This window comes from Mirounga leonina, unplaced genomic scaffold, assembly GCF_011800145.1.
Source record: "Mirounga leonina isolate KUSES-001 unplaced genomic scaffold, KU_Mleo_1.0 Mir_166, whole genome shotgun sequence".
NCBI classification, from domain to species: Eukaryota; Metazoa; Chordata; class Mammalia; order Carnivora; family Phocidae; genus Mirounga; species Mirounga leonina.
Window position 1 is genome coordinate 35,719,641 of NW_023270418.1, and position 13,020 is coordinate 35,732,660.

Here is a 13,020-nt window from a genome sequence, read left to right on the forward strand (position 1 = left end):
CAGCGCCCACGGCTGACCTCCGTGTGTCTTGGCCGCAGCATCCTGGCAGCACCGGCCACCGCAGAGCTGGAACCCTTGACCGATGGACAGGTGTCCCAGACAGACGAGGTAGTGCTGGTGGCTTTGTGACCGTTCCCCACCTCCCTGCTTCCTCACGTCTGTGCCGGGCTCTTCCACGACCTCCTTTCTGCCCCGAGCAACCAGGGAGCCCAGGGCTCAGTGCCTGTCCCGCTGCTGACCTTTGCCGTTTCGATTCGGCCTTCTTGAGGCTGACCCCCGGGCGGAGGGGTGAGTGGGGCAAGTCTCTTGCAGGTGGCAGGGGCGCGACCTCAGAAGAACCACTCTTGACCCCGGCGTCCCATGCCGGCCTGCAAGCGATGAGGGCCGACCGGGGCCGTAGGCTGTGGTGTGCAGCTTCCGTGGTCGAGGCTGGAGTGGCCGTGAGCCGTTGCAGAGTCTGTGACAACTGACCGTCCTGCCACCAGCGCCTTTGGTCACAGAGATTTACTCGTGCTCATCCCAAGAGTTTGTAGATTTAGTCTTACGTTTAAGGCCGCAACCTGGTTGGGGTAGTTTTTGTGTGTGGTGTGAGGAAGGGATCCCGCTTGGTCGTCTTGTTGAGGAGACCGTTCTCCCGCGGAGCGTCGCCATCCTGGTGGAAATCAGTTGACCCTAAGTGTGTGGATCCATTTCCGGACTCTGTTCTGCTGACCTGCGTATCCGTCCCTGTCCCGGTACCTCACGCACTCGGTCACCACAGCTTGGTAGGAGGTTTTGATATCGGCAAGTGGGAGTCCTCCAACTTCGTCACTCTCTCAACGTAATTTTGGCTGTTCTGGGCCCTCGGAATTTCCGTATGAATTTTGAGATCAGGTGTAATTTTCTGCCGCACACACAGCACCAGCTGGGATTTCCACGGCAGGTGCACTGAGTCCGTAGCTTGATTTGGCAGATGTTGCCCCCTGAGAATGTGAGGTATTCTGAGGCCTGGACGTGGCATGTCTCCGTCTTTGCTTCGGGCTTCTTACTGTTTCAGTGTTTTATAGCTTTCAGAGCGTGAGCATGCACTTGTTTCGTTATTTATTTCTAAGCATGTTATCTTCTTTGTTGTCCCGTAAATGGAATTGTTTTCCAAGTTTCCTCTCTGGGTGGCTCGTTGCCCGTGTCTAGAAGCACCTGACTTTCTGCAGCTCCTTTCTGTCCTCTCTTTCTCATCCCTGCCGTGTGTTCGAGGGTCAGTGTGCACTTCTCCCCGCTTGGCATAACGTGGAAAGTGAGGTCTTCTTTTTTAAAAAATTCCTCCCTTACCGCCACACCCCTGGGCCCCACACAGAGATGACACGTCTTCATTTTTGTGCATCTCCAGGCATGTTCTAATTTTCCTCGTGATTTCTTTTCTCACCTGTCGGTTACTTGAGAGTGTGTGGTTTGATTCCCACATATTTGTGAGTTCCTGAGATTTCTATTTGTCACTGAATTTGTAATCCTATTTCTTTATGGTCGGAGAGCAGACTTTTCCAGTGTTCTGAAACTCACGGAGGCCAGTTTTATGGCCTGGCATCTGGTCTGTCCTGGACAGCGTTTCGTGAGCCTCGAGGAGAATGTTTGCTCTGCAGTTGTGCATGGAATGTTCTAGAGAGATCGGTTAGGTCTAGTCGGTTTGTAGGTTTTGAGTTTTCTCTCCTCTTGTTGGTTTTTTGGTCTAGTTTTGTGCATTATTGAAAGTGGGGTATTAAACCTCCAACTATTATTGTTGAAGCTAGGGAATTAAATGTTGCACTGCAAAATATTCATCTCATGCAGAGGAAAGCGGTAAAGCAGGTCCATGGCACAACCCACTAAGCACTGGGGCTCAGCAGTGAGCCAGCCGGTCCTGCCCTTTTTATGTGAGTCCCCGGGTCACACAAGCGGGAAGTAACCACGAGGGCCTCAGGTGGCTCCTAGTGCTGCCCACACACTGACCCGGGTGACCCGAAGGTGACCGTGTCCCTCCGATAGGGGTCAGGACAGGCCACCCCAAGGAGGTGACATTGGAGCTGAGGCCTGAGGGAAGGCCGGGGTGGGCAGTGGGGAGCAGGGAGGAGGGCCTGGTCATAGGCGGATCCTGGTTGGAGGTGAGGCTGTCTGCCGTGCCGCGAAACGTCAGCGTCGCCGTCGGTCTCTCTCATCAGGCTCTGGCTGTACATTCTGGGGCACAGTGGGAGTTGAGGAGGGATGAGAGCGAATACTGAGAAATGCAGAGGGGCTTGCGTGAGCCTCAGTGTGAGGCTGGCTCTTTCGAGCCGGCCTGGGGCGTTCCGTGGCCAGCGTGACCCGGGTGTCTGTGCTGAGTTGTCTGTCCTTAGGGACAGCGGGCTCCCTGGGGCGGGGCGCAGGGCCAGTCTCAGGGGGGCCCTGCCTGGCCTTGGCCCTGGCTTCGGCCTCCTGGGGCTGCTGGAGCCAAACCCACAGGCCGGCGCCTTAAACGAGAGGCCCATACCCTCTCACTGTTCTGCAGGCCCAGAGGCCGAAATCAGGTCGTCTGCAGGCCACGCTCCTGGCGGGAGGCTCCAGGGCAGGGTCCTTCGTCCAGCTCCTGGGGCTTCCTCGGCTTCGGCCGTGCCCCTCAACCTGTCTTCACGTGGCTTCTCCCCGTGCGTTCTGTTCCGTCTCGTCTAAAAGCCCCCACATCCAGGGCCGTCTCATTTCAAGATCCTTCACTTACTTACATCCACAAAGACCTTTGTTTTCCCTAATAAACCCACAGTTTGCGGGTTCTGGGGCTTGGAGCATGGACAGAGCTCGGTCCATCACAGCCCTCAAAACCAGTCCTTTCTCCTAATGCTGGCTCCGTGGCACCGGGCGGTGAGTGGGAGCGAGCCCGTGCCCCTGCTCGTGGCCCCGTGGGGACCTGCCCCCCCCCCGGGTCTCAGGTCCGTGGGCACTGGGGACGCAAGCTCTCCTCCAGCGCTGGCCTGCTGCCTCTTCTCTCCGCAGGCGGACATGGGCATGACGTACGCGGAGCTGTCCGTCTACGGCAGGCTCCGGAAGATCACCAAGGCCGGGCCCTACAGCATGTTCTGCAAACTCGTCACCATGTGGAGAGACGTGTGTTCCCCGCGGCAGGTACGGCGCGTATGGCGCTCGGCAGAGGGGGCCACAGACACAGTGCCCGTGGGGATAGTCTGGCTGCCGGGAGCGAGTCGGTGCGCCCTGGCCTGGAACGGTGGCGCTCGGTCGCCGGCTCCTCCGAGTGGGGCCCCTGCCCGCTGTCCGGCTCGCGGTCGGGCCCATTGGGGCTCACATGGTGGTCCCCACAGGTCCGCCTGGAAGCCTCATGCCGTGCGTCTTCCTGTGCGCCCCACTCGGGTCCGCCGACGCGGCATCCTGGGGCGCTGGGGCGGGAGCCCACGCGGGACGGCCCAGCCAGCCGCCCCAGGCGCACATCGGTCCGCTGCTGCCCTGGGGGAGGCAGGCGCGCGGGGCCGGCAGCTGCGCGGGGTGATGCAGGCCTCAGCCCCGCGTGTCCTCGCCCACCAGGTGGCTGATGGAGTGAGGCGCTTTTTCTCCAAGTACGCCGCGAACAGACACAAAATGACCACGCTCACGCCCGCGTACCACGCGGAGAGCTACAGCCCCGACGACAACAGGTTCGACCTGCGGCCGTTTCTGTACCGCGCCGGCTGGCCCTGGCAGTTTCGGTGCATAGAGGATGTGGTAAGTGGGGCGCAGGCGGCTCTTCCCCGCGCCCGGCGTCTATTGGGGAAACACCGGCTCGCTTCCGCCGAGGACCGGAAAGCTTTCTGCTTGCAGCGATGGCATTTACTGTCCTCGTGTCTGCGAAGGGCCAAGTGTGTCCCCTTTGTGCCGTGTTACTCACCGAGCAGCCGTGTGCACGCGGGGCCCGTCCACACCATCCAGGATCCAGACGGGCTCTCGTCTTCTCAAGCTCCCGGCCTTGCCTTTCCTTTGCTAGTTAATAATACAGCGGAGGAAGGATTAGCAAGTTCAGTTTAAAAAGCAAGTCCCGCCTTCCCTTCCCAAGGCCAAGGGCTGGAGCCAGGGCACAGGGCACGTGGGCCCGCCCTTCCTGGCGCAGGTAGTCACCGCCCGTGGGAGGGAAGCCGGCCAGTGGGGGGCCCTCGGTACACTGACCGTGATGAGCTGGGATGCATGCAGTGTTGCGCCGGCAATCACGGCGGGACGGACGGACGCTCCGTCTCTCTGCTGGCCGAGGGGGGCATCTCTGTAGATCACGTGGATCTGGAGGATGGACCCCCAGTCAGACTACGCATCCGGGCCGCGGTTCTCGGGGGAGGGGTCACCCCCAGGGACAGCAGGCTTTGTCTGCAGATGTTCCCGGGGATGGCGTCTGGGGTGGGGTCTGTGTCATGGGCATCCGGTGGGCAGAGTGCGGGGACACTGCTGGCTTCCGAGGGTGCCCAGGACAGCCCCCCTCCAGACGAGGAATCAGTGAGAGGCAGGGCTTGGCTCCCCCACCTGCACTCAGCGATGGGTTCCCCCAAATCAGGAGTGGGGTTCGGAGGCCGTGCAGATGTAGACCTCTCGGAAGACACACGTAGGCAGAGATACAATCTCTGTGGTCTCTGCGTCTAGCAGGGACGGCCGTGATGTGCTGAGGCACGTCCTCCCAGACTCGACCAGCGCACGTGCTCTGCATCCTTCCCGCATCCTTGAGCATCGTGGGGAATGCTTCACGGGCTGCTCATCCAGTCCCGTGACCGCCACCCTCGCTCGGTGCGAACCCGTGTGTTTCGACAGCGTAGACATTCATGTGACTTGTCCGTCAGGTTCTCCAGCTCGAGAGCAGAGGCCGTCAGGACCTGGATGGTGTGGACTGACGCCAGCTCCTGCCCAGAGGGCCCCTCCCGCGAGGGTCCCGTGTGTGAGGTGGGCCTCACCAGTGACCGTGAGCGGGGCCCAGCCACCCCTGCCTGGAGCAGCATGCCTACATCTCGTTTCGTATGTCACGGGACAGGGATCTGTTCATTCTCGGTCCTTAGAAAAAGGCTCAAATAAAGAGAATGTGATTTCTGGGAGCGGAGTCTGTGTATTTGGTGGGGATGAGGAGCCTCCTCTTTCATCCCCTCCTAAGCCCCCCTCAATTCCTAGGATCCTCTCTCGGGGGCTAAGCCCCAGGGGATTGCAGCCTCCCTGGTGCAGAGTGAAGTTGAGATGGGATTGGCCACACTCACAGTCCCCGCATCCCTGGGGAAGGGGCACAGTCAGTTTGGGGTCTGTGCTGCTCCCCCTGCCCAAAAGCCTTACCCAAGAAAAGAAACTTGTAAGCAAGAAAAGGAATTTATTGGTTAACATGTGGGACAGTGCAGGGCTTGTGACGGCTTCAGGTCTGGCTGGATCCAGGGTGTGCACATGTCCTTAGAACTTGGTTCTCTCCTCCCCCTGCCCTGCTCAGCTCCTCTGTCTCTGCTGGCTCCCTTCATGCTCCACATCGGGGCGCTACGGCCCCAGCCCTGCGAAATCCCCCGTGTAAATCCAGCAGGAAATTAGTGTGTGTATTTTCCTGCTGAGTCATACGCCCATCCCTGAACCAGTTAGCTACAGCACAGGGCCCCCACAGAGGACCAGGAGGTGTTAGAGAAGCATGGAGAGTGGATGGTGGGTCCCCAGACAACACACAGCCTTCCTGTCTGAGGCGACCGTTCCCAGGGGCACTGCCATGGGTTCTGGGCCTGCAAAGCCTGTGGGTAGACCTTTCCCTCACCTTCCCACAGTGACAGCAAAAGGCCCGCTAAATACGAATCAGGCTGCGCCGAAGGTGTGGGCCCAAGCAGAGGGAGTGACACATCTCTCTCCTTCCCCAAAGGCTGCCCCCATAAGGTGGCGTCCATTGCTGGAATCCAGGGCCCCCCGCAGACCCAGGAGCAAAACAACCATTTGTCCCCACAGCCCCGGAGGCCCATTATTTCGTGACCTAAGCCAACCTGAAGACAGCCTTTTACACAGGGAAGCAAATCCATTTACTGCTCATTCCCAAAAAGCCTTGGCCTCAGAGACCCAGAAGCCCATTGCTGCGGTCTGAATGTCTGAGTCCCCCCAAAACCAGATGTTGAAATCCTAACCCCCAAGGTGATGGCATGAGGAGGTGGGGCCTTGGGGAGGTGACCCCTAAGAGCAGGGTTCCCGGCCTCATGAAAGAGGCCCCAGAGACCCCCTTGCCAGGGCCTCACCTGAGCACGCCAGCGCCCCGATCTCTAGCTTCCCAGCCCCAGAACCGTGGCTCATTCCTGGTGTTTCCGAGACACCGTCAGCGTGCTTTTCCTAAAGCCAAGAAGCAGTTTACTCTGGAGGAAAATTCAGTTCTCCACCTGCGAGGATCCAGAAATAGAGACCCAACAGTCAAAGCTGCTCTGTGAGCCGACATGGCCCTGGGGACTCCGGGGGCTGTCTCCCTCCTCCGAGGATGGTTGCTGGCAGAGCCGACGGTGCGGACCCACAGACAGCTCTCCCTGACCCTGTTGGCAGCCCCCCAGCTTTGGCCTGGGGGGTGGTGACAGACAAGATCCAGGAGAGGTGAACATGGGGTCCAGCAGCTGAGGCGGGGACCCTCGTGTCATTTCACCCCCTGAGATGACAGCAAGGGGGACACCCTTAGTGCAGGCCTCATCACCCCACGCTGCCCCGGGCAGGATGGTGCCCTCGCTGACTCCCTGGGGAGGGAGCAGGCATACCACATGACGTCGTCAGGCCCCCCCAGCTACAGGGTAGTGTCCCCCTAGTTATAGGGTATGTCCCCCCAGTTATAGGGTAGAGTGCCTCATTATAGGGTAGTGTCCCCCCAGCTACAGGGTGCTGACCCCCAGTTATAAGATAGTGTCCCCCTTATTACAGGGTAGTATCCTCCCAGTTATAGGGTAGTGTCCCCCCGTTATGGGACGGTGACCCCCAGTAACGGGGTTGTCACCAGAGCTCAGCTAATGAGAAGCCGGCAGCTTCCTGGCAGCCAAAAGTGTGTCTCTGAGGGATCCTGGCTCTCTTCAGACCCGTCACAGACAAGACCCAGCCCGTTTCTTGGAGAAGAGAATGAGGCCTCGTGGCAAACACAGAGCTGGCTCAGAATCTCAGGGACCTCCTTGTGTCCCGGGGACACTCCTGAGCCCCAAGACCCCCTAGTGCCTTTCTCCTCCCCGCCGGACGGTCCTGCAAGCTTCGACAACAAAAGCAATCTGAGGGGCCTCGGAAGATGCAAGGCTCATTGCACGAAGGGTCTACTGAAGCAGCCAAACCCGTGACTGGCTTCATGTCGTCCTTCCAGACAGAACTCCGTCAACAAAGATTCATTTCACTGGAATTCTAGACAAAACTAGAATTTTGGAAGACGTTGCATGTTGCATCCAATGGGGTGAACCCCTTAGAAGTCTAGGAAGCAGACTGTAGTAAGACCCTAGAACATGCCAGAAAAATGGGCAAAGCCCAAGAGATACCCCATTTCTTTTTTTTTTAAATTTTATTATGTTAATCACCATACGTTACATCATTAGTTTTAGATGAAGTGTTCCATGATTCATTGTTTGTGCATAACACCCAGTGCTCCATGCAGAACGTGCCCTCCTCAATACCCATCACCGGGCGAACCCAGCCCCCCGCCCACCTCCCCTCTAAAACCCTGTTTGTTTCTCAGGCCCATAGTCTCTCATGGTCCGTCTCTCCCTCCGATTCCCCCCGCCGCAGGACACCCCATTTCCAAGGGACCAGCCTACACCCAGAAGAATTTTAGCAGCATTACTTGTGCAAGACTAAAAACGAGCAGAATCTTAAGACAAAGTTTGAAATCACCGACTCTCCACGGTTGGCAAGTGCGCAGCCCCCTTGACGAGCTTTCCGGAGGGGAATTCGACAACAGGCTGAAAAGACCCAAAGATGGGCATTTCACGCAGGAAGTCTGCTCCAGCAGTTTGTCCTCAGTTTCTATATGAGGGGGGCTGTGACGGGACTTACTCCGCAGGTGCCTGACTGGGTTGGGGGTGCTGCTTCTTGCTGACCGGGAGGCGTGACTTCTGCCAGGAGATCGTCGGGCCCACTCGGGAACTTGCCACCCGGCAGGGGGCTGTCCTCTCTGTTCGGCGGGATGGGTGCCGCTCCCCTGCTCTGCCTCCTGACCCAGGGCTCCCTGGAGACCCCTGTGAGGGGCGCCCTCGGTTTCCACCTCCCGATGAAGAAATAAATGGTGGGGTTCACAGCGCTGTGGATGGAAGACAGGAATCATCATGGTGAAGGAACCCTGAATCCTTGAGGAAGAACTTGGTACTGAATCACTCAGGACAAACTGTGGATTGTCTCTGCCTCTTGGTGCAGACAGAATGAGAGCCTGTGTTCATTTTTTTTTTTTTAGTAGACCCCGTGGGCACTAGAATCTAAACGTCCCACAATCTCATCTCGGGAGAATGATGCACCTCTCATCCAGAAACTTTTTAAGAAGTAAATGAGCTGTCTATGGGCGCCTGGGTGGCTCAGTTGGTTAAGCGACTGCCTTCGGCTCAGGTCATGATCCTGGAGTCCCGGGATCGAGTCCCGCATCGGGCTCCCTGCTCGGCAGGGAGTCTGCTTCTCCCTCTGACCCTCCCCCCTCTCATGTGCTCTCTCTCATTCTCTCTCTTTCAAATAAATAAATAAAATCTTAAAAAAAAAAAAATAAAATAAATAAATGAGCTGTCTATTTGAAAACAGTTTTAGGTTTGCAAAAAAAAGTGACAAGACCGTAAAGAGTTCCCATAGCTCCCCTGCCGCTTCCCACATTATTAATCTCTTGTTATAATTAATAAGCTGGTACTGATGATTACTTATTACTAACCAAAGTCCATTACTTTATTCAGATTTCCTTAATTTTTCCTCAGTGTCCTTTTCCTGTGCCAGGACCCCCCGTCCATTTAGACATCGTGTCCCCTCAGGCCGCTTTCGGCTACAACAGCTTCTCAGACTGTCCCTGTTCTTGTTGACCCAGACAGTCCCGAGGCGGACAGGTAGTCACGCCGTAGGATGCCCCTCAGTTGGGGTTTGTCTGGTGTGTGTGCGTCACGGTCAGCCTGGGCTGTGGGTTTGGGAGGAGGACCCCAGGGTGAGGCGCCCTCCCCACCGTATCACACCCGGGCCCGTGCTCCCCACCTGACTCGTCCCCGTGACACTGGCCTTGCTCACCGGGCGGGGTGCGCGTCAGGCCGCCACCACACCGTCACCCTCTTCCCTGCTGTGTATGCTGTGCCGTCAGAAAGGAAGTCACTGAGCAGCCCACACACCGCTCAGAACTCCTCCACGTGGAGATTCGGGTCTTCTCCCCCATTCATTTCTTTATTCCACTATCTGTATCGGGGAACTCGTGAATATTTATACTTGGATCACAACCTTATTCTGTAGTCTGCATTTCGTTGCTCTAATTGTCCCAGCTCTGGTCACCGGGCGTCCTATCGGCTGGCTCCTGGTCACTCCGACAGACCCGTCAGTGTGGATTCCTGGTTTCACGTGTTCTGACTTTCTGGCTCTTGAAGGTGCCCCAGGCTCATCTTGGGTATTTCCTGCTTCGATTCCAGAATCAGACATCCACCCAGGAGCGCTGGTCCCCTTCGCTGGGGAATGGTATCCGCGGCCCCGATCGGGTGCAGATGTCCCTGTTCTGGGGGTGTCATTTCTCTGGGGCCCTCTCTGCAGACAAAGCAGGGAAACTGACAGTGTAGACCAATCCAGCATTTTTTAAATTCACACGAACAGACTTAGTACCCACTTTCCTCTCCTTTCCTTTCATTTTAACCGAGACAAAATCAAACTTCTAGTTTTATAGTAGCTGTCTAAACAGGGAATATAGGGCACCTGGGTGGCTCAGTCGTTAAGCGTCTGCCTTCGGCTCAGGTCATGATCCCGGGGTCCTGGGATCGAGCCCCGCATCGGGCTCCCAGCTCAGCAGGAAGCCTGCTTCTCCCTCCCACTCCCGCTGCTTGTGTTCCTGCTCTCGCTATCTCTGTCTCTGTCAAATAAATAAAATCTTTACAAAATAAAAAAATAAAAATAAACAGGGAATATAGTAGCATAATTCACCATATTAAGCCATGACGGGAAAATTACAGGTGATCATATCTGCAAGACGCCGAGACGCTTGTTTGGCGGAACTGAACACTGACTCTCAATTTGAAAGATAATCAGGAATAGAAGGAAACTCTTCAACCTGGAGGTCCAATGTCACCTGCGATGCAGCTAAAATCGTTGCAGTTAAAATCAAATCAAGAGGTTAATGCCAATAGTGAAGGTGCTGAAGGACCCGGCCTTGCTGTCTCTGGATTGCGGGCCGGGCAGTGACCTTGTGGGCACCCCTTTTTTTGCCCCTGGCCATGCCAAGGTCAGCCACCTCTGGACTTGCTGCAGGTCGGGCCCCCTGCTGCCCCACTGTGTACGGATTCCGCCTCCCCACGTTTCTCAGACACCTGACACACCACACCAAAAACGCGTCCCATCCAGCGCCCCGCCCACGGCCGGGAGGTCTCCCCACCATGCCCCCCAGCCGGCCGGGGCCTCTGTGTCGCCAGCAGACAGTGGGCGACCCTGCTCCAAACCCCGTCCCAGCTCTAGCTCTCTGACCAACTAGGGTCCCCGGGGAAGCAGGCTCCGTGACAGAGGGCAGCGTGTAGGAGGTTCGTCAGGGGTGCTCCTGGGGAAAGGAAGGAACTTGAAGGGAGGGGAAGGGAGGAGGCTTGGCAGCAGGACAGCTGGAATATTCTACAGTCTCCATGGAGGCCACAGCCACGGGCGGCTCAGAAGCCGGGCAGCCCTTCAGCAGCACCTTGATTGGAGCAAGAGGGCCAGACCTCTACCCCCAGGGTCCCATTCGGGCTGCCTGGAGACGGGCATGACCTGGGGGGCAGCATTCTCCCCAGCTGAGTCTGTGTGCAAGGGACTGACAGCTGGGGGCTTTCCGCAGGGGGCTCCCTGCCAGTCAGGGAGACATCCCTTCATCCCGGGAGGATCTGGGCGGTACCCATGTGTGTGCATCTCAGGGTTGTAGTTAATGAACTGAATCTTTTTTTTTTTTTTTAAAGATTTTATTTATTTATTTGAGAGAGAGAGAATGAGAGACAGAGAGCATGAGAGGGAGGAGGGTCAGAGGGAGGAGACTCCCCGCCGAGCAGGGAGCCCGAGGCAGGACTCGATCCCGGGACTCCAGGATCATGACCTGAGCCGAAGGCAGTCGCTTAACCAACTGAGCCACCCAGGTGCCCAATGAACTGACTTAAAGTCTGACCACCAGCACTTTCAAATAGGTGGGCCTCACCCCGGTCATTCAGACACATTGTGGCGCCCCTTCCTGATCATTCCACTGCATTCAGAGTCACGCCTACTGTCCCATGGTTATTTTTCTTTCGTTTCCCATTATTTTTCAATGCGGCTCTTGATCCAATAAATTGATTCCATGATCCCCCAGCGGGTTACAGCCTGCACTTTGGAAAACACCCTCGTATAGAATTAAACTTGCATTGTCCCTGTGTGTCCCCTACTAGGCTATTAAGGACAGGGCCTGACTTTGAAAACCCGGCATCCCTTAGGCTGTGTGGCACCTGGCAGAAGTCCTGTCAGAGTTTTAAAATCTAATCTAAGTTCCTACATCTAATCTCATCTAAGTTCCTCAAATCTAATCTGAGAGCTCTTCCCCATGCACACAGACGGAACATTGTGATAAAATGTGAGAGCCCACCGGGCGGGTCCCTGTGGTCACTGCGCTGAGTCCCACGGACAGCCCGGCCGCAGCACCAGCGCCCAGGAACCGGGACGACCACGCAGCCTGGCTCCCTGGCGTCCACCCCGGCCACCTGCAGTCCGCTGGCCCAAGACACTCGTCACACGTGTGCTTTCTCGGAGTCGTCCTGAGCAACCGGGAGACCCAGCTTGAACACGCACGCACCCTTACAGGACGAGAAATAGTATATTTCTTAGGTTGATCCCAGGCCAAAGTCTTCAGTGAGGTCAGCTCTGCCTGGGTCGGCCTTCATGGGTCACCAGAGCTCCCTCTCTCTCTCTCTCTCGCTTCTCATTTTATTTATTTTCAAAAATGGAAGTGTAATTGACATACAATGTCCTGTTGGTTTAGGGTGTGCATCAGAGTGATTCGATATCTCTACACATTATGGGGCCTTCAGTTACTCAGGTATTACTGACTCTGTTCCCTGGGCTGTACTTGGCATCCCTGGGACTTGTGCCCCCGTGGGTCCCCTGCACCGTTCTGCCCACCCCGGGGAGCCACCCGTGTGTTCTCTGTATTTGTGACTCAGTTTATGTCTTGTGTTGTCTGTTTGGTCCCACCTACAAGTGAAATCAGACGGTATTTGTCTTTCTCTGTCCGACTTCACTCACTCAGCATCACTGACCCTGTAACGTCACAAACGGCAAGATCTCGTTCTTTCCTACGGCTGAATGATACACCGTTCTGTGTTCACCACATCCTCATCCGTTCAGCCATCGATGGACGCGTGGGGCGCTTCCATGGCCAGCTCTTGTGAGTGGTGCCGCCACGAAACAGAGATGCTAAGACCTCTCTGGGTTGGGGTTTTCGTTTTCTTTGGGTAAATACCCCAGAGTGGTGTTGCTGAGTCCCTCGGGTCCGCTTCCGACCCTTTTGTTTCCCTTCTTAGCAGTTACCACTACGTAAACTCACACGAGGCAGAGACTGCTCCTGATCTATTCACAGGTCCATCCTCTTGTGCCAAAAAGAAGTTTATAGGACAGGTGGTGCTCACTTGCATGAGCGAGAGGGGCAGAGGGAGACGGAGAGAGAATCTCAAACAAAACTCCACGCTGACCACGGAGCTGGAAGCGGGCCTGGATCCCACCACCCTGAGATCACGACCTGAGCTGAAACCAAGAGTCGGACACTCCCCAGACTGAGCCCGGGCGCCCCCCGATGTGTTGGGAACACAGCGGTCAAGAACACCTGCATGCCCACGACCTGAGTCTCCTGCACCTGGAGAGAGGCATGTCTCTCTGCTTCCCAGGTCCGGGCCTGCCGTCGGTGGGGACGACTGT

The 13,020-nt window shown here is 56.7% G+C and overlaps 1 protein-coding gene across 6 annotated transcripts in view; it reads left to right on the top strand.

Moving 5' to 3' along the window:
* The window catches only part of NADSYN1 (NAD synthetase 1), a 33,494-nt gene extending 28,455 nt beyond the window's left edge, over positions 1-5,039 (top strand). For all 6 annotated transcript variants that reach the window (XM_035013503.1, XM_035013505.1, XM_035013504.1 and 3 more), the window contains 4 exons: positions 39-108; positions 2,977-3,105; positions 3,520-3,696; positions 4,791-5,039. In XM_035013503.1, coding sequence (XP_034869394.1) covers positions 39-108; positions 2,977-3,105; positions 3,520-3,696; positions 4,791-4,841 — 427 coding nt within the window. In that variant the 3' untranslated portion in view covers positions 4,842-5,039. The remainder of the gene's footprint in view (positions 1-38; positions 109-2,976; positions 3,106-3,519; positions 3,697-4,790) is intronic.
* The last annotated feature ends 7,981 nt before the right edge of the window (positions 5,040-13,020 follow it).